A 26,475-nucleotide genomic window follows, 5' to 3' on the forward strand; every position below is an offset into this window, starting at 1 on the left:
AAAAATGTAAATATTTTTACAGTTTTTGCTGTGTAATACATTTCCCTTTATTTAAGTAGGTGAGACAATTTGCATATGGAATAAGATGATTTATATCTTAAATGAGGAAAAAAAAATCATCCTAATTGAAGTGCACAATATTTAATTTATTTAGAGGGCAGAAATACCTATGCCTCTGGAAGATCATCTTATTTACCTGCTTTATTTAATGGCAAATGCACTTATTTTAAGGTTTACTTTTTTTTTGCAGTGTAATACTAAATAAATTTTTAAAACATGATCTGTTTGTTATTCTCATGTTCTGTACCTACATTAAAAAATACTCGTGCTCCACCCTGGTAGATTCATTGTAGGACTATCCTGTTTTGTTTGTTGTGAGCTATTAAAATAATCCAGGACCCCTCTCTGAATTTGGTCTGGAACTGCCACTAGATATCAGTACTTTTGATGCAAGCAGGTCCTGCTAATAACGTCATATTAACACTTTTAAACAGCTTATCAGCAGAAGGAAGCACAGAGCAATCCAGCCCTTCCTGTTAGCAGGCACTGTTACCTGAATTTGAGAAGGAACCGCACCAAACTGTAGGATTTGTGCTGTAGGACCATAAATTCAAAATCAGATGTAAAATTGGACTTCGTCTGAGATCTAAAAAGATTTTAGACTATTGAGAAGCAACTGAGACTTTCTATGCCCTATTGCTGAGGTAAGATCTGTGGTGAAGCACCAGAAATATGAAAGTGGGTTCTAATATCCTTCCCTCCTGATCAGTGCTTGTTTTGTCTTCTTTAAAACAAAAGCTATGCTGCAGATGTAGCTCATGGTACATCATGGTGTGGTGTCCTTTGAGGTAAAGTCTTAAGTAACCCCCCCAAACTCTTGAATATGCTTTGATTCTAAATGATTTTAAGGCAGTAGAGTCTTTGTTGCTTTATGCACCTTTACCTGAATGTTTTTCCTCCACTAAACTTTCTCATATGTTCGAATACAGCACTCTGCAAACAGCCAGCTCCTTTAGTATTCATTATGTGGCCTATCCTGCTTGTGGGAAGACAAGGTGAACCTTTGCTGGATATTTGTTAAGTTGCCAGTTGTGCCCATGATAATAAAGGTACTAATAATAAGATGTCTGTATTAAAATCAGTCTTGTTTTGTTAGATAATATCAAAATGTTCAGAGGGACATTCTCAGTTTTAGTCTGTGCTAGAATACGGTTTGTATGGACCAGTTTCCTTTGTTCTTTATTGTTATTATTGGTTAAGAATTAAAAAGCAGTCACCATTAGTTGATTTGAAGTAATTAGAATATTACTTTAGTAAGTTTCAAGTTCTTTCAGTGAAAGTTGTGGGTTTTATGGACAGAAAAATGTGCCGACTGATTAAGGCAAGCAGTCATTAAGATTCCTGATTCCTTTTCCATTTAGGTTGAGAAATTATGTGTTAAACCAGAAGAAATGAAAGAAAAAAAAACAGCTTTTAGGGAAAAATAGTTAACACAGACCCATAAGTGAGTTTTTTTTTGTTTTATTGAGATACACTACATTAGAGCCTACAGTATGATGCAAGGTATCATCCATTCCCTTTGAATAATTTCAGAAAAAAGCACTGCAGTCTTAAAAATTACAAAACATTTAACATACAAAATATACAAGAAATGACAATACGAGGCTTGGTAAACATCAGCTAAACCTGTATTTCCCTTTTATCTTACAAAGTGTTTATATATATATGTATGTATATATATATATATATATATATATATATATATATATATATATATATATATAAAATTAGTTTCAAGAGACACCTATTTATGTCTTTAACCTCTTAGGAATGACATCCATTTTATCTGAACGTATCAAAAATAGAGTTGTACAGTCTTTGCAGCCTCACTATCATCTAAAATAGGAACAAGTTGTTTGATCTTTGGTTGCCACAGAAAGGAACAGTAGCCAGTGTTCAGAGTTTATTGTCAATGCTGGTTTTATTCTTTATTTTTTCATGCTGGGGCTTCAAGTCTCTTAAGCTGCAGAATTGACTTTCAAAGAAAAAAAAACATCCCTCAGTTTTCTCGTCCAACCTGTGAACCTGAAATGTATACCTGTTATTGACCAGGTTCAGTCGATTTGGGGAAGAAAGGGATAAACTCAGAACAGCATTCACACCAACTGGTTTAAAAACAGGAGTTAAGGCATCCTAACAGTTCACATGACTTGATGATATTCTCCTATTTTGGGAGTTTATGCTTCTCTCTTTGAAAAATAAAAGCTATTGTTACAGAGCCTAATATTTGACGTCATGTTATCCCTTGCATAGCCTAAATGTGTGCTTCTGTGGTTGGAAAGTTCTCCTATGTACAAGAAATTTGGTTCAAACAGCTACCTTCCATCCTCTACGCACAACTGAGTCGAGATGCTTACACTGTATCCTCCTTTCAAGCATCTACAAGTCTACAATATACGTCTAGAGGCATCAAGGTCATTTTTTTCTGTCTTTTTTATTATTTTAAAAGGCATTAAGCAGAATATAAATGCATAGCAGAATCATTTTCACCTGAAAACTGGCTTCAAATCACCATCCATCTTAAGGCAAACATAAAAATCAGTGGAAATCATCAAACCAGCATCCAGATGGTTCTGTCTGCGTCGTCCATCTCTGAACACGTTTTTCCTGGAGTATGACTTATTGCTGCCATACAGGCACCGCTTAATTGCTCTAGCTGGGGGGAAAATAGGAGCAAATCCTCGTGCATAAAAGTCATTTTGGAAACTACAATAATGGGGGGGAAAAAATCATTAGACAACCCTTTCTTTGTTGTCATGTTCAAACCTTTGGAAAAAGGACAAGGATGGTCTAGTCATTTTTTTTTTTTCTTCCATGCTTGTATGTAAAAGAACCATTTGATTGTGAAGAGCAAACATTGATTGTTGCAAAGCAGAATTGTAAGGAAGACCCCAAACGTCCAGATTTTGCTCTCTGGATTCTAGGATTTTAAATTGTTCTTTACAAATGAGGACGCTACATAAATACAATATACAGACATCTTTATGTATAAAATACTTTCACAATATTTCTCAGAACATTTTTCCATCAAGGCCTGAGCAGGCTGTCATATGAAAGCATGGTGTGTGTCAGGAAATCAAAGGCACATTTTTTTGGGGGGGGGGGGCATAAATAGGTGTTAGTAGCAGAGAGCTCTATCTCCGAGGACCAACATAAGAAACACACCTCTAGGAGTTTTCAAATAAAACCCAAACTAAATAACTTTGTGGTGAAATCAAAAATCATTGTTAAAAAAAAAACGATGCACTCTTGAGTCTGTGAGAACAAAACAAAAAGCTTCTGCTACTGTTCAGAGCTGCTAAACTTTAATAAGGCATTTGTTCAAAGGAAAAACGGAGAGCTCTAATGGAGTAATATGGGCTGCGTTAATGTACAGAGGACTACACAGCTGCAGGTCTGTGGAATGTTGCATTTTGCAGAATAAAAACTAGCTGCTGAACTCCCACACCTGACCACTTTTAACTTTTAGGCAAAAACAAGATATTCTCATACTAAGAATAAAAAAAAAAAAGTAAAGATTTGCATTAGTTACTGAATGGCAAAGCTAGTCACTTTTTTTCTCTTTAATAGACGTTAAGTGCTCAGATAAAGAAGTAGTAAAAACAGCCCTGGATACCGGCAACAAAGCTGCTAGCTGCATCTTTAAGTCTTGGGTGGATGCTGGTCGAGGGTCTAAAACGTTAGAAGCTCTGGAGTTGGAGCTGATAGGCAGGACAGCGTCTGACACAAGCTAACAGGCAGCAGCGCAAAAACAGGCAGCGGCTCTGTCCTGATGATGTTTCTGCATTTGGGTGTTTTTTTCCATCTGAGATCTCAGGGATATAAGGTTGACATGAAGTCAGCTCTGCGTTCAAACCACGGTTTTTAAGCATCTTTCAACAGGGTGGCCACCTTGGCCAGCCTTGGGAGTTTTGCTGTATCCCTTGGAGTTTAAGAGCTGAAGGTGATGCTGAATGAAGCCCAGAGATGCTGTGTGATGGTCTGAGCTACGAATGGTTGTGTGACGATGGAGGGCCGTGAGCACTGGGCGACTGGGACATGTCTCTGCCGATGATCTCGTTTACTGCGGAAAGAAAACAAGAGCAGAAAGAGGGAGACAATTTAAAAGTGCTCTAAAGCATCCTAAAAACCCTTTAAAGATGCTGTGACAGTATCCATTATTGGGACGGAGATGTATGGTGTGACAGCAAAACTCAAACTCCTGCAAGTTCCTCACAAAACAAAATCAATCAATAAACTAAGCTATAACATTTATCTTTGTTTACCTGCCAAAAATATGCTTAAAAGCATCCTTTTCGTATATAACGTGATGTCTAGAGATTAGAGAGAACATGTGATACTGTGGTTGAAAATAACAGTGACTGATAACTTTTCTTGACTCTCTTTCTGTTTTTCGCCCACGCCAAAGCTTTTAAAGCTTTAGCATCTTAGCTGCTAAAAATATAGATCCAATTTGAGAATTTAAGGGCAGCGAACGTTAACCAAACAAGCCAAACATGTTACATGCACGCACTTGTCTATAAGCATGGCATTTCATATGCGATATGCTGCCAAACGCTTCAGTAAGGACGCTCTTTGTGATTGCAATGAATTATTTTAAAGGTTGTCTGATGGATTTCACTGTTTTTTATTGATTGCGATTCAATTCTGACATTTTTTTCCTGCACTTTTCCATCTATATAAAACTAACCTTGGGTTATATTTGTTTCTCTCCAGCAGAGGGCAGCATAGTTCCACAGCGGCATCTTTTAGAGAACACTACTATTGCTTCTTAATACTTTTAAATGGAAAAAAACTGCAACACTTTGGCAAACCAAGGGGTTGCAAAGTCATTTGCCCCAATGTGAGATATAATCATGGTCGACCTTACATATGAGAGAAACTATTCCACTCCCTGGCTCTGCCAGCCAGCCATTATACTTGTTTGAGTCCAGGAGTTCAGTCAGATAAGCCGTTCCAGTGGCTCCTTTAAAGAGCAGCAGGAGCAGCAGGCCTGCTCATTACTTCATTAACGGCGGTTCGGTACACTTCCTCAGACCCCTTCATGGGGTTTGTAAGCATGGCTGAAGAGCCGTGTGAAACCTACTCATTGGTAAAACAACATGTTGTTAATGTGAGAGAAGCACTCAGGCACAGCGAGGTTAATTACCCCCAAAGTCAGGCAGTGTGTGATTTAAAAAACGAAAAAACAAATAAGTCCTTCTCTGTCTGGCTTTTTAGTCGGCATGTGTGATTGTTTTCCATCTGCTGCCTCCATTTGGTGCATACAGTGGAACCACAAGAAGAAGAAAAAAAGCAGGGAGCAATTAAACAGAGAAAAAGCACAAAATAAAATAAAAAAAAGCAACCTATAGTTTTGAAGTATATCAAATACTTTGATGTGGGAAGGAAGACATGAGGATTGAGAGACAGAAGAATCCCATTTGGTTGAAATTGATAGCAAACGTGTCCCGTTTTCACTCTGACAGCATGGAATCGTTCAGTTTTTCATGCTCTGACTTCTTCATGTGGTTTCCCAAACAAACTTAAGTGTGACGATAAAAGGTTAGGGTTAAAGCAGCCTTAAAAAAAAAATGAGAGGGCGAACTGGTTTGGAGAGGGTGCAGTAGAGACCTCTGGCCCAGTTTGCAGGCAGACTTGTTTAGACATGGCAGGTAACACGCAGCTGTAAATCTCCACTGTAATGTAAAAATAAGACATTCCTTTGCTTATTAGAAACAAAGCTCTAACTGTAGCGTAGTAAAGGAACGAAAAGTAAGCAGGGAGTGACTCAGTTAATGATGAGCAAGCAGCCAAGTGTGTTTCAGAAAGAGAAACATATTTAAATAAGCGGAATAGCTATGAGCCACTATAAGCGCCATTTTTTAAAACATATTTCCACAGATTAAACTAAAAGGCTCTCTGTCTCTGCTTCTTACAGGCTCTGCTAAAGCATCCAGCTCTTGTCATTTAGCACCTCAGTGTGCATTATTTATGTTTCTTGGTGCTTTGCTTTTGTGTCTGGCCACCATCACTCACATCATCCTGTTAGCGTGGGAGGCTCTTCCTTTCCCATGTCAACCATGTTCACACACACACACCGTCACACTCGCAGAACCACCACGCACTTATGAGACTACCGTGCGACTATCAAAGCAAACATTTACCTTTGCATATGCAGCCTAACACTTGGGTATAATCTACGCCACTTTTGCCAATTTGTCACACCATTCCCTGAGTTAGAATAAAACTGTGATGGAGGAGCGAACATCTCCTTTAAAGGCCGTGACCTTTTAAAAGGCGACTGGTGCAGCTGGGCTCAAAATAAACTAAATCTTACAGCTGTTACAAGAGAGGCCGAGCAAAAGGGCGGCTGTATCTGTAAAAATTGAGAAGTGCGCTTCTTTTAACTAGGTTCCTCTCTGTTTGCTGCACTTTACACAGTAGCTGCTGCTCAATATTACCTATTTAAAGGGAATTTCAACCAAACAGAGATCAGAGAAAACAGAAAACTTGAATATTGGGATGTCATAGATGCAGTGAGTTACTGGACCAATCAGAGTCTTTGTAATCAAGGACCCTTTAGAGGTATTCTGCCTATTTGAGGTGCTAAATGGTAAATTTTGTGTCTAGAGGTCATAAAAGTAGAAATGCTGAAATACCACAGGAATATGAGCGACATCGAGCGAAGTCTGGCAGACCGACATTAAGTGGGCGTCTGCAAATACATATCACTTTCCGCTGAAAACAAACTGATCAGATTGTTGCACAGGCAAACATTAACCCGTGGCCTGACGAATCGCTCAGAGGAGGTGAACTCAGGCCCATCAGCACTAAATGAACTGAAAGGCACTGACTCGATCAACTGTGACTTCAGGGTAACTCCTCTCAATTTGATTCAGTGGCTTTTCTCATAAAACGAAGAGCCGGGACGAGTTACTGCACATGGTTTGTCAGAAACGTTTTTTTTTTTTTTTTCTGCTTACCTTCCACTACAGAGATTGTTTCTACTGCTCTAAATGCAAATTTGGATGATCTCATTTAAGGCTGTTAGATTGGAGGTGAGTTTTCCTTTTGGTGTGACAACAGAAAATGGAAAGCTGCCTGCCTTTCTGGATGTTTATCTCATGCACTATCGTAATTTCCCCTCTTGATTGTCACCAGTCGATCACGTTAAACACAAACTATTTATCTCAAAATAAACTAATAGCATCAGGTCATCAAAAACAAAATCAATAAATCAATAAAAAACCAATATTTCTTTTTCTTGGTCACTATGGCTGATATTTCTGCACCTCAATTTAAGGTGGGGCTCCACACATCAGGAATCCAGAAGTGAAAGAGAGCTTTGAGTCGAGCATAGCTTGACAATGGTTTCATAAGCTGATAGCGATTTCTCAGGTTTACTGGTATTGTTCATGACGGTGCAACAGAAAACCAGTGATTCAGCGCTGCCTGTCGTAGTAACTGTGGCTCAGAATGTCTCAGCCGGAGGGAGATCCTCTGCAGATGACTGGAAGGGGGGCTCCCTAGACAAAATATACATCTATAGTCAGCCGATGACTACTATCACTACTACTACATATGCTAGGCGGCTTTCAGCAGGTTCCTCCATCCAGCGAGAACTAAAGATCTCTATTTAAATTTTATTTAAAGCTAAGGCAAAGTAATTATCAGTATAAAATCCAGTTGCCTTGTTTTTGGTCCTTGCTATGTTATTTTCACAGAACATCAAAGAACAAGCTCTCAGAGGTTAGAGCATCATAAAGACTAGGGAAAACAGCAGACAGTCCGGGAAAGCTGTGAAAAAAGTCATAAAATATGATCCTAAGCTCTGATGAAGCACTGTTTAATCCATCGTCTGAAAATAAAAAGAGTATGACAGAACTACAACCCTGAAAAGAAATGTTCTTCCACACATAAAGAGACAGAAATGAGACATTCATGTGAGAAGCAGCCCAGAGGCTCATAGTTACTCTGGAGGAGCTGCAAAGATCAGGTGGGAGGATGTGAGCATTTGTTGTGGATTGCACAAATCAGAGCCGTATGGAGGACATTTGTATTTAAATGTTATTTTATTAAATATTTTCTATTCTATTGTTTCTAGTCAACTATATATTAAATTTTTTATGTTTTAAAAATATGGCTTATGTGCTGTTTGGGAAGCGCTCTGTTATTTTAATCAGTGCTCTGTAAATAAATCTTATAAGTGGTTAAAAGATTTCCACAGTCTTCATGTTATTTGCTGAAGCTGCTCGGCCAGATTAACGTCATCATTTAACTTTATAGATCAAAGGGAAAACTCTACATGTGAAAGATACCGACAAAGTGAATGAAACCTCCTCAAAATGAAAGCACCATGCTGTGGTGGTGCTCTGATCATGTTAAAATGGCTAAAGCCTGAGAATCTATTTTGATTTTATAAAAAGAGGAGAAAAAAAAAAAGAAAAACAACAAAGCCTCCAAATGTGCAGATCTGGTGCCATAACCCAATTGTAATGCAGATAAAGGTATTTATACTGATTCACTCATTGGATATAAATAAATTTAAGATTGTTAAAAAAATAAAGTATATTTGGATTCTTATTGACAACCATTTTTACTTTTTTTTATCAGTGACAAAAATGGCATTAGAAAATATGTGCTGCGTTTTAGCACTTTGAGGTCTTACAGTCAGGGAGGAATAAACCATTATTAAGCAGCATGGCTGACATTTTGGGTAATACATATGTATTATAATCAGGCCAAGGTGAAAGTGTTTCCCAAACCAAGTTTTCACATCTAGAAGGAGACCACCGTAAACGAGTAATTTCACCCCTTATTTCTAAAGAGCACATCTCAAGGGGCTCATAGAAGAGATCCCTCTAATGCAAAACAGAAGTAAAAAAGACATTCGGACATCCAGTAAAATAAGCACGTCTACTTCTAAAATGGAAAATGAGCAATTACCATAAACCTCTATGACACACTGAAAAAAGTTCCCTCACCCAGGCACAATAACATCACTCTGGCAAAGCCCCTTAAGCAAATAACATGAAGACTGACTGATTTTGACTCCAGAAAACGAAGACAGTCTGCCACAATCGAGAACTTTTTAACAGAGGGAAAAGAGAGAAGCAAGGTCGGATTTGCCTGCAAGAGGGAATATCAAAGCAAACATTTTACACTTGCAGCTTCTGTAATAACATGCAGACTTCTCAAAAATCGAATAAAAAAAAAAAAAAAACAAGTCTGACCAGTAAATTTAACTTTATTCTGTAATCTAACAGATTCCTTTCATCCTTTAATTCAGATTCTGCTTCTCTGTCATCCATTTTTTTTATTTCCTTTGAATTCAATGAGCACTGAGACTCTGAGTGGGTGAGGATGCAGAGTACAGCAGAGAGGCTCATCATAGAGTCAGTTTCTTAAAGTCACTCATCTCTGAATCATTTGTGGAGTTCCAATTTAAAGTGACGGTAAGCGATTCGCAGGAATCCCAGCCTTTGATCTGGGACACTGCACTTGTTCCACCCTGCAGATCACTACAGGGGCCACAGTTAAGAAGGAAGCCTGGAGCCCGAAACATTAACTTAATGAGATCAGCAAAACAAATGGTAATAATACATACAGAGGGAGTGTCACATAAAAAAGCTTGTGAGGTTTGAAAAGCAATTACTTGTCATTAAATCAAAAGCAGTAGGTGGAGATGGTGAGATAGCAACTTAATTCGTTTTGGAAACCAGAAAAAAAAATAGCCATAGGTTTCATAGTATAGCTCCCTTTTATGCACAACAGCTCTTCATTTCTAAAATGGAAATCCATTTAACGGCTCTGCGTCCTCAGTTAAGCATTGCTAAAACAGAAGGAACTCATACATAAGTACTAAATAGCAGAAATCAATCCGATAAAAAACAGCAAAAGGCCAACAAGCCAAACAGTTGCTGATTATTATTTTTGACCTTTTTTTTATAATAAACAATGTGTGCAAATCTAAAATACAGTACTTTTTCAGTAAGAGGGAGCTCCAGGCTTTCCCTGCCTAAAAAGACAAAAAAAAAACTGTTGGCTGCACAAACCTTTTAGACTTTGCCAAAACCTCAGCAATACGCTCTGTCTGACCAGAAATAGTGTGGAAACATGAGACTAAAAGTCATTTTCCACTTTGTAAAAAAACAAAAAAAAACAGAATAGAAGCCATTTTTGCCATTGTTTTTAAAGAGCAGCAGCGGCACTTTATGGAAACATTTTTTCCTTCCACAGTTGCAGTCATTGAATAAGGATCTTGATGTTATTTCTGTTCTAGCTGATTAATGGCTGCACAAAGCCTCCGACTCACATATGGCTTCACAGACATATTTACTTCAGCAGGTTAATAACAATTTTTTTTTATCTCTTTCTTTGTTTCTAACACACCACACATATAAAACTGTTTATATTGATGTAAAACTAGGTTTTGTTTTCCAGTTCCTCTTATAATAAACAGTTTTAGTTTTATTTTATCGATTGTGGGAAAAAAAAAATTGAATACCTTCTTCTTATACACAATCAAAACTGAAGTTTTGATTATGTAAAAGAAGTGAGGAATTCAAATTTTGTTTTTATTACACTTTGGGGAAATAACTCCTTTTACAGAAATTATACATCATATTTTTGTTTAAGGGAAATAAGCAGATGGGGGGATTATTTAAAAAATAAATACAAAAATCTCCATATGTTGCAGAACTCTCAATACTTAAAAACTTAAAAAAGTCAAAATCTATTTAACATTGGATCATAACCTTATTTCTTTTCATCACTAAGTAAACTTTGCAAGACATGACTGCTGAATATCTCGACCCAATGCAGTAATATTTACTATTTTGTCATTCCTGCAGCACGAAGCTGCAGAGCAACAATGCTTTAATTTTATTCAGTTCACAAGTTTTATATTAAAATGAAATACTTTTCAGATTGAAAATTTTAGCTTGCCATTTCTAAAGTTTTAGGATTACTTGATCTATATTTCCAGTGAGATTATGTGGGGTTCTTGTATTCAATTTCTATAAAGAAAGATGAAAACAGAAGTTAGCAGCAGTAGGGAGAACATGCAGTGTAATAAGCATGTGATGCATGTGATGCAAACTGTTTTATCATCAGCTGGTGGAGGTTCCCTTCATTGTAAAGAGGTTTAAAAAAGAGTGATCAACCTTTGCTGTTGGTTGGCAATGACACATGCTGAACTGTTTTAAAACTGCCATAATTTCATTCTAGTCGGTTCACAGGAGCCAAACTTGTAATTTTAAAAATGTTTCAAGTTTGGGAAAAAATTATGCTAATATGTTTCAGTAAATCTCTCTGTAAGATCTATTGGATACCTAGAGTTTGTGCAGCTAAATCACAAACGTAACCCTTGAAAGTTCAAATGGTTATAAACAACACTGCAGTAAGTATTGGGTCTCCTGTCTTTATACACATTCTGCAGAATCCGATTCTTAATCCATAGAGGTTGAATGATGTGGTTCAACCCTTTGCGTTTATAACAGCTTCACCCCTTGTGGAAAGCCTTTCCAGAAAACTTCTATATTTAAAGGCATTTTTGATAATTCATCCAGAAGGGCATGGCTGAGGTCAGACACTGTTGCAGGACAACAAGGCCATACCTGTAGTCTCTGCTCCAATGAAGTTTAAAGGGCTTTTATGGTGTTAAAGCCAGAACTCTGCAGGCCGTTCACATTCTTTCACTTTAACTTGATAGCTCGATAGAAAGGCATGATTATTCACTCCAGAGAACATGTCTCCACAACAGCAGTACTTTACATCATCTGAGGATTTGAATTCCTCTTGAGGATGCAGCTGGTCCACCATGTAACCTATACTTTACACACTGTTCTTTGAATAATCTGAGGGTAGATGAAGTTTGGAGATCGGTAGCTATCGTTCACAGCATATATATGCTAGCAGTCCCATAACATATACCATATAGTCTTTAAAAACTTTTATTTTAAGCTTTTTATTCATGTAGACACAGTTCTTGTTTTAGTCCATCACTAAAATAAAGATAAATGAGTTGAGAAGTTTCAGACTCACTGTCCTCCATACGTTCAATGCTGATATAAACTGAAAGTTCTCCACTTTGTTAATGTAATCTAGACTCACCTCTTTAATTCATAACCAGCAGACAGTAAAAATGTTCTTAAATTTTAGCTGCCAAATGCATTTCCAACTGATGCTCTCAGTGGAGTGGACCCTGCAGCGGAGCTGGATTAGGAACTTGTCTATCCATCTGTCTATCGGTCTGTCTTCTCACCTCCTGGGTGCTCTGAGACCACACACGCACACACCCTCCACACACACACTCACACCTCTAAAACATCAAATCAACAGACACAAATACAACGCGTTGTCTTTTTGTTCTCATACAGAAACACACACACACATCCCAAGCATGCGTTTGGTGTGCGTCACACGAGCCATCTGCTTGCTAACCAGAGCGCCTTCTACACCAGGGGTAGGCGACGTCGGTCCTCGAGAGTCACTCTCCTGCAGCGTTAGCATGAATCCCTTTTTCAACACACCTGAAAAACTTACCAAAACATGCATGAAACTAATTTGGCCTTTTGCTCCAGGTGTACAAGCAAAAGCAACTATAGTGTTTGGTCTCATACCACGGCATAAATCTGCAATTTTTTTGGAGTTTGATTTAAGAAAAACTTTTAAAGAAGCCATTTCCAAAGTATTTAAGGCTGAAGGAGCATCCTCTCTGAAAATCAGACTGAGGGATTGACTGAAGTTTCTTAATAAGCAGTTTCAGATTGTGGTTTCTTTAGCATTTAAAGTTTTTTTCCTTCTGAAATCAGTTTAAAAAATTAAGCAATTTCTGTAATCTCATATGATTTTAGTCCTGCTAGGATTATTTTCCTTTCAGGTTTGCATCAAATGTTGACATCTCCCGAACTGGAGGGATGTGATCTAATAAAGAGAGAAAGCAACAACCTCTAAAGCTTAGCACTGCTTAAAGCTTCCTGTTGCTACATAAAAAAAACTGGACAAAGGAGCTGGGGGCCATGGAAAGATATTTAAAGCTCTAGACTCAAAGGGGGACCTTACAATCCTGGACGTTGCAAACTATTCTCATAATTTTTCTGGCAAAGACGGTGTAAACTGACTTTTTCACACTAGCCTCAAGGCTTGAAGGACCATGTTTAGTGGGTGAGTTTCTATCTATTTGTATCATGAGCTTAATGACAGACGCTTCTGGATAAAAGAATTTGATCCGTGCACAAAAAGGATCCGGTAAGAAAACACATCAAGTATATGTTTTGGGAAATGTTTCTCATTTTTAAAAGTTGTTTGGCTTTTCTACCCTTTATTATGTGATAAAACCAACATAAAATGGTGAAGTGGATAAAAAGTTAAACATGGTTTTTTAAAAATCTTCAATAACTGTACAAATCAAATATAAATCAAATCAATGCACATATTTTTAGGTTTTTATGTGTAAAAAGATTAATTTTATTTCTTCTCTGTTGTGCACTACTTTGCTGTCTGTCATAAAAAAAAAAAAAATGCATGGAGGTTTGTGGTGGTTACATGGCAAACTAGGGAGAAATTCAGTGGATTAACCTGTCATCTATTGTGAGCAGGTTTCTGAGCATTAGGTTGACCCCTTTTTAAAAAAATACCCCACAGTGTGTAAGTGTTTCAAACTATTTTTCTAAATATATATTTTCTTTTAGAAAAAGAATTATAAAGCTGTTAAATCTACAAATGGACTTTAGAGTCAACTCTTAAGACAACAGTTTAAACTAAAAACCCTAATTAGAGCCGTTAATGTGGATCTAAACATGTACACATAAACATAAGCATGCACCGATATCCAGTAGATTCGATTACTGCAGTATTCCAGCAAAAGTCTTTTCAAGCAGCAAAGATTAATTCAATCTTCTCCCACTTCCGTGGTTCTGAAAACCCCAAAAAAGCTCCAAAGTGCAATTAATCTTCCAATCTCTGCCAGAGATACAACATGTGACAATTAGCCATTTAATCTGATACTACAGCTATCAGTCCTCTTTGTCTCTATGATATTCAATACCAGGTGACAGGCCCCTCAGTTATCAACCAAGGAACACAACTTTGCTCGGCAACAGCAGACTAGATGTTATCATATTTATCAGACATCGAGGTTTCAGCCCATCGAAATCCTAACTACGGCTCATCTGTATTGTTTCACAGCAGATTCATATATGTGCAGCGTATCGCATATAAACTGCTGGATTTAATCCCTTAGCTGTTGCTTGCTTCAAACAAAGGTTATAGCTTGTAACTTGGCCTTTCACAATAGATCAAATAATCACATGGTTGTGATAAATGCACGATCAATTAAATTAATTAATTAATTTGCATGCTTGTATGTTCCTCTCGTGTCTCCTCTTCTTTCTTGTCTGGATGAAAAGTGGTTTTACTCCGGTGCATCGGTTTCCACTCACCCCTCCCCTTATCGTTTCCTTAGCGTACTGAACGTAGCATGACAGCCTCGTGACTGAGGAGTAGAGAGCCAGAAAAAGAATAGCCAAGATTTGGAAAAACAGAGATGAAACTGGCTCCAAAGCCAACAGCTGCAGTTGGATTCACACCGAGTGACAATGTATTGTTTATCGCAATCATTTCTGAGACAAATTATCCTCAAGCAAAATTTGTTATCACAACAGGCGCGTTTGTAACAAATAGTGGGGCCTAAAATAACTTATTCCAAACCAATGCTTGTAAAAAGAAAAAGATGTCCAGTATATTCGTTTAGAGTAAACAGTATTATTTAAAGCTTACAGGATAAAAAACATTTTGAGCTTTAGCTTAAGTTATATTAAAGCACTGGATGGAAGCTAAGGAAGAGGGGTGTTTTTCAATGACAGAGAAGAGGGTCTGGTTCCGACCTTTTTAGCAAAAAGCTTAACCTGCATCGGAGCACAACACTCAAGAGCTACCGGTAGACTTCAGAGGCATCGGTTTGTCTGTTACATTGGCAGTGCAGCTGGTAAAAGACTGGTGACCACGGGTAGTTGGGAAAAAGCTGAGATAATCTATAGAGCCTCTAGACAGAGGCTTTTAGTGTCGGTGAAATTATTTTTTGGGGTGTCTCTACCCCTGCAGGAGCTGAACACCTTGCATTCATTCATTTTAACACATACAAAACAAGCATGTAATTCACAAGCTTATAAGGTGATGCTTAGAACAGTGACAGGAATATACTTACCATAATTTTCGGACTATAAGCCTCGACTTTTTCCCCATTTTTCAACCTTGCGGCTTATATAACAATGTGGCTTATCTATGGACTTTTACAGCTAACTAGGGTAATACCTAAATCTATGGATTTTACCATCCACCAAGTTGCATCACATTTGCTTCAACACACAAGTACTGTAGCCGCGCACGAGGGAATGCGGAGGTCCTCCGGAAGCAAACTTCTACCGCGAGTGGTACGAGACAGAACGACAGCAAGAAAGACGGACATTGCGAGCGCAAGACAGTTTGTGTGACACCCTCATTATGGAAAACAAACGTACCGGTAGAAATAATGAATAGGAGCTTCCCCAAACAGTTGCCTCTTTCCCGACAATCCTCTCTGTGCACGAACCATATGGTAATTAAACATAAAAAACCTTTGGTTTATAGTCCGGTGCGGCTTGTATATGTACAAATCATGCAATTTAGCTTCTGCGGCTTATATTCAGGTGCGGCTAATAGTCCAAAAATTACGGTATATCAAATGATGAAGTTTAAAGCATTATCTGTTAAACCCAGTTTATATAGAGACTCTGATTAATTAAATCTAAATGCAGAACTTATCTAAATAAATAAGTTCTGCAAATTAGCATAAGTTAAACTTCCTTTGTATAATAAACTTCAGCTCATCAGTGTTTCAATGTGTTTAGTCCTCATAGAATAAGTGTATTGTTTTCAGATATACTATATGAACATTTTGATCTTACCGTCATCCAGCGTGATATCCTGCAGGCCGATGGAGCGGAAGGTGGGCTCCCTGTCCTCTGGCTCCTGCTTAATATTTAGCCTCTCCCCTTCTGAGGGAAACGGCCCCTGAGGATGACCCAGTGGCCCCACAGCTGAGGGGGACAGACTAGTCATGACGGGGCTCATAGCCTGTGGCGAAGGCTGCCCTGAATGTTGCTGTTGCTGCTGCAGGGGCCCCAGAGGACTGCCACCTGAAGTGGGCGAGGACGAAGTGGGAGACTGGTAGGGCAGCGGGTGGATTTGAGGAGAAGAAGGTCCAGAGTGAGGAGAAGGGATCATTCGCTGTTGGGGTGCAGTGGAAGGTGTGGGACAGGAGGCTGACCTCTGGCTTACAGGGTGGTAGCCCAGACCTCTCTGCAGCTGGGAGGAGTGCTGCCCTGCGAGGGGGTGCCCTGCCTGAGACGGTACCTGGTTAGGACTTGGAGAGCAGTGAAAGCCTCCAAGTGTGTGGAGGTGTGGGGATGATGGAGAGAGCATAGGCTGATGGTTCTGAGGGGATCCAACAATAGGATTGGTGGGTGAGGAGGAGAGAGCAGATGGCGAGGAGCAACTAGAGGAGTAAACTATTCCAAGGCCTACTGGATGTGATGCTGCCGTGGGGCTCTGCTGAAAGGGGATCCTCTCATAGGTCTGAGAAGGGAGGCTGGGCTGTCCGTTAAAGGACAGATTATGACTCGGACTGTGGCTGTGTTGCAAAGGCTGGTAAGTGGGCCGTGGGGGAGCGGGAGCAGAGCTCTGGTGGAACGTCATGTGGCAGTCTGTGGGGGGGTGCTGCAAACTGTGACCCTGGAGGTGAGGCAGGTGCTGGAAAGGCGGGGAGCTCAGGGAGGGACAGGGGCCCGACAGAGGTAGCAGGCCAGGTCCTGAGCCAGTGGCCAGGCTGTGAAGAGAGCTGGACAGAAGGTTGTCCGATGGGTGGCCCTGTTCAGGAGAAGGAAGCTGAGGGTGCACCAGACTGGGAGCATGTGTCAGGGGCATGGAAATGGGAGGTACAGCAGTGAGGTCCAGCTCATCTCTGTGCTCCTGTTTCACCATCACTAAAAGAGGAGTTAAAGAGAAAGGATGAAACAGTTACTTTCTGTTGGATCACATGTTTTCACTATCCTGAGTGGATGTTAAACTGAAGACAGTTTCTATTAAATTTGGGTGAGCTGCAGAACAAAGGGAGATATTTTGACGTGAATGTGTGGAGTGTTTAATGTAACATATCAGGTTTTTAATATCTATAATTATTGTGCACAGCAGAGCTTGTTTCCGTCCAGGGAATACAAAAACAAAACATTCCATAATCACTGTAAAAAATGGTTTCAATCCATGTGATTGATTAGTAAATGGACGTCAGTTACTAAATTATACAAGCTAATAAATGTAGAAATGAATTATTTCTCAAGTAAATAAGGGAGTCATTCTGTGTGTATCAGACTTATATATGCACATATGGGCCAAGATGCTGCAAGAATAAGGAAATATATTTGTCAGCTTAAAAAGAAGAAGTCTTATTGTGGAAAAGCTCAGTAATAAATTAAAAAGTACACCCAAATGACATCAATGAGGTGAGGAGAGTCTCTTGAAAAATGTGACAGCAAAATAGGTCTCATTCCAGATTAAAACAGCCTTGGAAAAAACAGGCTGACATTTTCATTGTAAATGGGGCCATTCCTTTTTACTGTGACAGCTTAGAGCTCTGCTATGCCAATCCGTAACCTATTTCCCGATCTGGTGCCTTGTGACCACAAGTTTTATTTTTATCCAGCTCTGAATCAGAAGAGAGCATATGTTGTCAGTCTGGATGCCATAATGTGAAATGTGTGGGATGAGGAGCCGAATGCCCCCCAGCCCAGATCACACTGAAACGAACAAACGAGTTCACTGACTGAGCCCTCTTCTCACCCCCACAGACAAGAGGCTCAGTGGGGCTAAATGTGATATATTCAGATTGGAAACCGAGCTCCTGGGGTGTTTAAGTAGGAGAGTAATTTTACTCTGAATTTAAATACGTCTATCAATAGCTGGAGTCGCCAAAAGACACAAAAACATCATTTTTTGGTCAGCTTTCACCAAAAATATTTATCATTAGGAACAGGCTCTATAGTAGAACTCATGATGAAACATGAAACACCACTTATTGGCTGACTTTCTTTTTTCTCTTTTTCTCCTGCCACAATAAAGCAGGCGGTGTCCGTGGTGACATCAGCGGTGTCAGCGACCCAGCTTGACTGACAGAGCAGCGTTAATCTACACTGCTCTGATTGGTCGTACTGATCTGTCAGCGGGGAAAACAGGAACTGCTTGTGACGAGTGGGCGTGCTTGCAAAAAGAAAAGCTGGGTGGGTGGATGGGCAAGGCCGCTTGTACGCATACACAGAAACGCATAACAACACACAACGTACACACTGTTGCGGTAAAAGTCACGGTTTGGATGTGTTGCACAAAATGCTCACATGTCAATATAATCCGCCAACACTGTTTTCAGTTTGACTGGTTTTAACAGAAAAAAAGAAAACAATAACAATATTAAAGAAAAAAAAAAACATTGAGCTGATTTGACTCCAATGAAATGATCACAGACGCTCAATCACACGTGAAAGAAGCCGAAGCGGAGTCGAATTTACCAAACGATCGCAGCATAATTAGTGTTTAGTGGAGTTTTACTGGATAACGAAAAGAAAAATGCAGCAGTGCATGTGAAAAAAAAAGGATGTCACTTTTACAAAATAAACAGTTGGCAGGTGTTAATCTCATTGTTAGTGGAGGGTTCCCATCTAAACCACAGCAATACAGGTGCTTCTTAGGGAGTTAGAAAATCACCAAAGAATTAGATTAGTTCAGCTAATTAATTTAAAAAGCACAACATGAAGATTATAATTGTTTTCATTATATACTTCATGTTAGTTGCTCATAATATTTTATAATGAGCTAACAAGCTAATAAGGAACTTTTATTGTCTTCCCAACAATAAAAAACAAAACAAAACAGAAATCTAATTTTAAGGTCTGCACAATCCTGGTGAGCACTGTTGAATTAACACTTTTCCAATTAACAGCAACAGATCCCTTCTGATAGGAGCTTAAGCCACACGAGGACTTTGCTTAAATGCAGGCTGCTCTTAGGAACCAAGCATAATGATGGAAAGTTAAGTGAAAGCAGAAAATGCAGCAGGTAAAGTTGCACAAGCAACAAAAACCACGACAGCCAGGGAAGAGATGTGAATCAAAGAGAGCCCACTCATGACATGAGCTATAACTGTTGCAATCCTTTTGTTTTAGCCACTGCTGAACAATAGGGATGCTACCTGGAAAAAAATAGCCAAAGTACTTTTTTTTTAGTTGAAATAAGAATTTTCATTTAATTTGCAAACTAAGGTTGTTTGGGATTTAGGTTTGGAGAACCATAAAATTCTATATTTTCTTGAGGTTGGGTGTGAAGTTAACAGTCAGAGTCAGCAGAGCTGTCTACCAAGTAATTCATGCTTCATTCTTCTCACACCACATCTGTGAAGCTGATGATTGTGATTTTACATTTTGGAACCAGACCCACATTAAAACACATTATCACCGTGCTTGATTTGCCAGCAAACTCATATGACTTTAAATTCAGTTTGGCACAAAAATACTTTATTGAGCCTAAAGGGGAAAAGGGCCAAAGCCGCTTTCAGCAGGTCCATATTTCTGTATAAATATTCTTTTTGACGAATATTTTGATTGTTTCTCTTTAGTTGTTACTCAAATAAATAAACTTTTCAGTGACATTTCATTTGCACCTGCACTGCAGTTAGAGAAAAAAAAGCAGTGGCAGCTCACAGAGCGTATGTTGAGAAGTGTGCAACGCAGCAAAAATGGTATCTCTTCTCTGAGTCAGGCTTTATGAAATTAACCTGGACAATTCTCTATGGCAGGATACATACGTAAAGGATACATGCTCATCATTTTAGTTCCCTTTAATAATACCTGCTCTCTCCAAACAAACCTGATAGGTAGGTGAAGCGCTGTGATTGGCTCCTTTTCCGTTTTCCATTGCAGACATAAAATTGCACCTGCACAGCTGAAGTTACAGTCTTACTGTGGTACGGAGGGATTTCCACGACAATGCATGACTGAAAAAGACAAAAAAAGAACACATTACTGACCTACATTTCTGGACATGAAACCTGCTATTACCTGTCAACATAAATAAACTGTTACAGATAGAAGGGGTGCCCAGATCAAGGTTCTGATTCAGGTCATTTAAAAGGAAACACCTTCGTATGCCAATTCTCAGTATATAATGGACCTTTTTAGGACAAAACACCCAACATGTTCAAAGTCATAATTTCTTTTCAAAAGGCATCAATTTTCTTTAGCATTAACAGTGCAAATAAATCAAAAATCCATGTGATAAAAAAATTTACAAAGAAAAATGCTTAAATGCCTGAAATTATTAAGTTATGTTTGAATAAAATAAAATAATTAATATATAGGGGACATTTTTTACACAGTCTTTATTTTCATTGGAGGCAAAATAGTAAACAAAAAAATAAACATTTAATGCAAATTTACAGAAGTGAAAAAATAATACTTACACCTTGGGTTTTTTCTCGGATAATTTTTGCTTCAACTTCCCATTGTGGTCGTCCATCTAAAACAAACAAAAAAAAAAGATGAAGACGGAGAACCAAATTAATATACTATAAAAATGTTTATTTCATAGATGGTTGAATATTTTAAAATAGATGTCCCTGTCTGATAAAGTATTCCTGTCTCTAATCAAATTAGGAAAAGAAAGTCTAACAGCTTTGCCTGTTTAGAATTATGTTTTTCACTATAAAGTATTTATAGTGCCTTTAAGGTGTCTAACAATGGCTAGATATTCATGCAAATTTTCCTTTGAGGGCTATGATTGTGTGCAGAGACATCTTAAGGGCTGTCGGGATAAAACAAAATTTCTTTGTGGTTGAAAGAAGTCAGTCATTGCAGCATTGAGACAAATAAAAAAAAGAAAGCTAAAAGCTTCTAAGCTGAAGGAAACTCAGATGCCTCCGATTTTTTTTATGCTGCACGCATGTTTCACCATGCATGTATATTCTACACCTGCATGGCCTGTTCCACAAAACCCAAAGGATTCCCCCAAATGCCACCAGCAGGCATCTGCAACATTTCTGCACAGACGCCAACTTCAAATGTAGATTAAACAAACAAACTGCTTGTTGTATTTAAACCATTAAGAAAGCTGTTAGAACCCACTTCTCTCATAATTGGTTGATTATTAGTTGATGCTCTTATCTTAACTGAAAATGAAACTTAGATGCGGGCGTCAAATTAGGCAAATTAGGTAGATCTAACCCCAAACATATCACCTCTTCTGAGAATTTAGAGCTAAACTCGTTGATGACAGTTTTTTTCTTTTCTTTCAGTGAGCAATGACCTTGACAGTTGACAGCAGTGCATTATTGCTGCACAGCTTGTTGACATTCAACAGGCAGCAGCAAGGGCCCCACATGTTCTGTCAGACAACAAGCACCGACAGGAGCCTCATACCACAGTAAAACAAAGGGCTGGATTTACCCAGCCACACTGCTCTTACCATTGCTCTGGGGGTAAAAAAATTACTGCCTATTGTGTTAAAAAAAACAAAAACAAAAAAAAACAGAGTTAAAAGAAAACATTTTTAAAACGTATAATTGTACAGCTTTTACAAAAAGACAGCAGCAGCGCCCTTGTTCCATTAGTCGCTGTTGGAGGTAGTCACACTGCTACAGCCTTTAAAGACAGACTCTTTATATAAACAGCCATGGCTGTAAAAGCCAAAGACCTATACCAATTATGGACTTACTTCAATTTCAGTTTTTCACAAAGTCCAGTAACTCGCATCGTAATCTTTAAAGTTCACATTTTAAGTAAAGCCAAATGTGCATCTATTTCTTGGAAGAAGATGATTGTTGGAGTAGTTTTTATTCTTAAAGCAGTGAATCCATAAACTCATGACACACATCTGCCCTTATTTTGTGCTTGATCCTGTTTTACCCTCGCATTGCTCCTTTAAAATAACCTAAAACTAAAATATTCATCTCTCTGCTCTTCTTTCTAATGCTAAAATAAGTTGTTGATGTTTGATTATGGGTAGAAAAAGCTCAATTTTAAGCTTTCATAACAGATGAGAGAGGCTTCTGCTACACAAAGGAGGACAAGATTTGTGCAGGAGCTGAATTTTTCATTTGTGTCATTTCCCTCAAATTGAAACACTATCCCCTCATTTGACTGGGTCAGATTTTCCAAAGTCTAAAGAAACGATTAAACAGGCGCTTCTCTTGAATGTAAAAAGGAGAAAAGCTGCAGAGCCACACCGGCTGTCAATTCAAATACAAATGCTTTGCCTCGGTTCATGACCAACCTGCGCATAATGCTCTGAAAATGAAACAGAACAGGAAAAGGGTTTTAATGAATATTAATAAGTAAAATATAATGGAAACTACATTTAAAGAAAAAAAATCAATCATAACACAGACATTGGGAGTTTATAACTGGGTGAGGCCAGTTAAAGGGGATTGATTTTTGTAAGTGTAACCCACCTCGTTCCTCATAAACATTCTTGTAGCTCCACATTTGTTATTTTGAAGCTCAAAGATTATCACTATTTTATTTGATCTGTTTTAAGTTCAAATAACACAATTTAATACTACTGTTTTTTACATCCAAGTCTGCCCTGCTTGCTCTATACTGTATGTTAACAGAGGGAATCTGACTGGTTTACCCTTTGATTAAGAGATTTTACTTGATATTTTCCCCAAAGTAGAGATGTTTTTTTTTACAGTCACAGGATCTCTCTTCCTGTCTGACTGATGATATTGTCACCATATTTCTGCATAGATCTGACCTACACAGAACAGGGGTTTACCTAGGTCAGTATAAGTTAAAAAGCTTCCCTAATACTCACAGCTTTGTTATGTTTGTTCACTATTTTTTGCCTTCTATTATCAGTTGACCTAAATAAAATAAGGTTTTTTTGTTTGTTTTTTTAATCACGCAATGCAATATCATTATCTTTAACATGCTGGTTTTCATAATAAAGTATAGTTGTTGACATAAGAATGCCCCTCAGGCTAATTGCTGTTAGAGGAACCTCTCTGGAACAGCTAGTTGGATGTGTTTTGTGTAACCGAGGTACAGTAATTAATGCTGCTTCATCACTACAGACTTTTTTTTTTTTTTGTTATTCTGCTTTGATCTTTTAGGTATGAGATTCTGTACTGTAAAAATCTGTCATCTGTCTCTTTTTAATGTTTCCCTTCCTATGGCAGGTAATCAATGTCTATTTCCAAAGAGAGTGCAATGAAAGCATTTATTTGAACAGAGCTAATCAACATCATGTTTGGATCCACTTTCACGTTTTCCTTTCTTCTTCACAGTCTATTGACTTCATGCAACATGGGGCCCAAGTCACCGCCAACCCAAGGAGTGCCTCTTAAAGGTTTCCACCCGCTACTCTAGCCTGCCATGCTTCACTTGCTCCTCCTGAAAAGGGCCTGAACACATTCCCGAGGGCAGATCATTTAAATACAAGACTTTTAAGTACAACACTTGCTCACAGGGGCAACACCACTCAGCTTTTTTTTGCCATGTGCAAACTTGAATCTGTAGTTCTGCATCAAAAGTACCTTGGGCAGGTAGGGACTGGTAAAGAAAATGTCATACATTAAAAATTTCCACAAAGCTCTTCCATGTCCTTCATTGAAGAGTAGCAAACAAAAATGGAGATAATGAGGCATAGAAAATAACTTTATGGAAAAAACTTTAAGTACAACTAGGATTTAAGCTGGTAACAGGTAAAAGCAGGTTTTAGGAATACCTACTTAAGTCTTAAAGTTGCTTCAAGCAAGCTACATTTCATATAAAGAGTCAACATACATTTCTAAGTATTCTTTCCTCCAGGAGAAGGAAAAAAACAGATCACAGTTAAGCTACCTGACGAATAAATAAATCTTCCTTTGTATTATTGTTAATATACATATAAAAATGTTGTAATAAGTAGTAGCTAATAACTGAGAGGGCATAACTTTTTTCTGTTTCCTTGAACATCTAGGATGCTTGAGGAAACCTCAGCGTTCACAAACAAAACTCATGCAGGTATGAGAATAGCAAGGAAACTCCACATGGAGGAGCCCAGGGCACACGGTGCAAACCATTGCACTATTCAAATTAAAATGTGGTTTCAAAGGTAAACCTCATTAGTCAATTAGGCAAATCACAAACAGCCCCATGTATAAAGTGTCAAAAACAGAAACCGGGGTATCCCTTCTGTAAATACTTTCATTCTAAACACAGATAATTATCTGTTGTCCATGTTATTTAAGGCATTTTGTAAAGCTATTAAAGAGTATTTATCTAAAACTCAGAAATGCCATTCATCAGGATCTACCCCACAGTTTGAGACAAATATATAGCACGGGCACATTTCTTACCAGGGCCTTTCTCCAGGAAGATAACCTTGGACTCTGGGAAGAAGTTGGAACCAGTGATCACCATCTCCTCACCCCCACTGACCAGACAGCTGGTGAGGCTGGACTTTTCAACCTGCGGCAGCTCCTGAGCTGAACGCTGGGCTGGGAGAGATCCAGAAAGTTGCTGATGAAATTACACACTGCCATTTTCATATGTCTGAAACTGGATATTTACACATAATGCATGAAAAAATGTCTCCCTCAATGTCGGATATTAAATAAGTCTTAAGGTTCCTTGTTTTAGGTCAGAAAGGATTACTGTAATTATTTCTATGGTCTAAATAACAGAGCACTGAAAAGGATAAAATAGTATTTTTTTTCCCTGCCTTAAACAAAGTTTGAAGACATAACCTCAGTATAAAGTGTTCATTTAAATCTGCATGTTTGGGTTGAATATTTTAGGATATCCTAACACAAGCCTGTAACCATAACTTAGATAGGGATGAATACTAAAGCTGGCACCGTTCAAACCCGGCCACCCAGATGGTTCTCGCGTAGCAATAAGCAGCGTTGTGCATGAACGCGATCAATGAATGGCGTTTACTGAATACGTTCATATTTTTTGCCATAAAGTAAACTGAGCGGATCAGCATGTTTACTGCTAGTACTCGTCTGCACAATTCAGACTAATCTACTAGTATTTCCAAGGCCAGTTTTGCAGAGTGCTTGGCAGAGTTTTATGAACTAAAAAAGAAAAACCTGGAAAGAAAAAAAAACATGTTTTTGTGCAAACTGTGGCCACCAGGACTTAACAAATGAGTCCGTACATCAGCCACATTCAAATTTAAAGCGATGCATCGAATTAAAGCATCTTGGGAAATACCTGCTACTGAATGAGGAACATAAGAAATCATCTTTGATACAGATGTTTTGAGCAGAACTTGAATGTACCTGTATGTTTCCGAAGTTCTGTGTAATTTGGCAAAACAAAGGCTTCACTATAAATACAGTTAACATTGACTTAATATTTTCTCTTTCTTTCTTTAAATTCTGATCACACATATAAACGGTGCGATTTTCCATTGTGTGGGGTTGTGAATTAATTTATCAAATTAACTTGAACTTAGTTTATTTCTGAAAACTGAACTATGAACATGAGCTAGTTCATTTTCATCCGTGTTAATGGAACTTTGAGCTTTTTCTCTTTAATTATGAACTGGCACAACATTCGCAAGTACCGTCTGACGTGGCCCCAGGGCCCCTCTTGACAGTATTATTAAGGTCAATTTTAACTTTTAACAGATTTCAACTCCAATATTTTACTGGTGATCTACTCCTTCTTAGGAAGCACAACCATCAGGGACACTGATTAAAGGGGATAATGCTCTGCTCTCACAAGTTCTCGCTTCCTCACATCAAAAATTTGTTACCATCTATTTAGCAACCTCACTAGTGACATTTTCTTTTCAGGCAAGTACCATCAAATCTAGCCACTTTAGAACACGTTGTTTGGAATTTAAGGAAAAACAAATTAAAAGACCAAACACTGAGTTTAATGTCTTCAGCAACCAGTGAGTGCTGTTGTAAGCCCCTCACACTTCTAAAGCACCGAGAGGCTAAAGCCTTTACAGGCTCATTTTGCAGGAAAGTCTGCCTGTAGTCAGTAAAGAGAGCAACTCCAGTGTCTTTCATTGGAAATGATGCAGTCACGCTTCCTGCAAAGACAAAGCCTCAATATCCTTGATTACAAAGTGGGATCTAAATATAATTTAATTTAATATTTAACTTAATGGTTTTTTTTTTTTCTCTGAAGTAGTTGTATTTGAAATAGATCCCTCCCTGTAAATGATTCACACTGCCTCTGTCTTTTACTTGTTCACCTCATCCACTGTGCCTCTGCTATCTTTTTGTAGCCTATAATGTTTGTTTTTTTTTACTTTTATTTTAAGATTGTCTTTTAGCCTTTTGTTTACGTATATAGTTATCTACAACAGTTTTGCTTTTGTAAAAAGATTTTTTATTTATTGTACTTT

General features: G+C 38.3%; 1 protein-coding gene across 2 annotated transcripts in view; it reads right to left on the bottom strand.

Annotated features, from left to right (window-relative positions):
- Nucleotides 1–2,280: 2,280 nt before the first annotated feature.
- nfatc3 (nuclear factor of activated T-cells, cytoplasmic, calcineurin-dependent 3) overlaps nucleotides 2,281–26,475 on the bottom strand; it is a 75,229-nt gene continuing 51,034 nt past the window's right edge. The window contains exons 6-10 of one of the 2 annotated variants that reach the window (XM_015371629.1): nucleotides 24,464–24,604; nucleotides 20,588–20,643; nucleotides 19,996–20,122; nucleotides 15,990–17,066; nucleotides 2,281–4,123 (exon numbers count right to left, since the gene is read on the bottom strand). In XM_015371629.1, the coding sequence (XP_015227115.1) occupies nucleotides 4,047–4,123; nucleotides 15,990–17,066; nucleotides 19,996–20,122; nucleotides 20,588–20,643; nucleotides 24,464–24,604 (1,478 nt within the window). In that variant the 3' untranslated portion in view covers nucleotides 2,281–4,046. The remainder of the gene's footprint in view (nucleotides 4,124–15,989; nucleotides 17,067–19,995; nucleotides 20,123–20,587; nucleotides 20,644–24,463; nucleotides 24,605–26,475) is intronic. The other variant, XM_015371630.1, reaches the window with a different exon arrangement.

The sequence above is a fragment of the Cyprinodon variegatus genome, unplaced genomic scaffold (genome assembly GCF_000732505.1).
Source record: "Cyprinodon variegatus isolate N-32 unplaced genomic scaffold, C_variegatus-1.0 Scaffold61, whole genome shotgun sequence".
Lineage (NCBI taxonomy): Eukaryota > Metazoa > Chordata > Actinopteri > Cyprinodontiformes > Cyprinodontidae > Cyprinodon > Cyprinodon variegatus.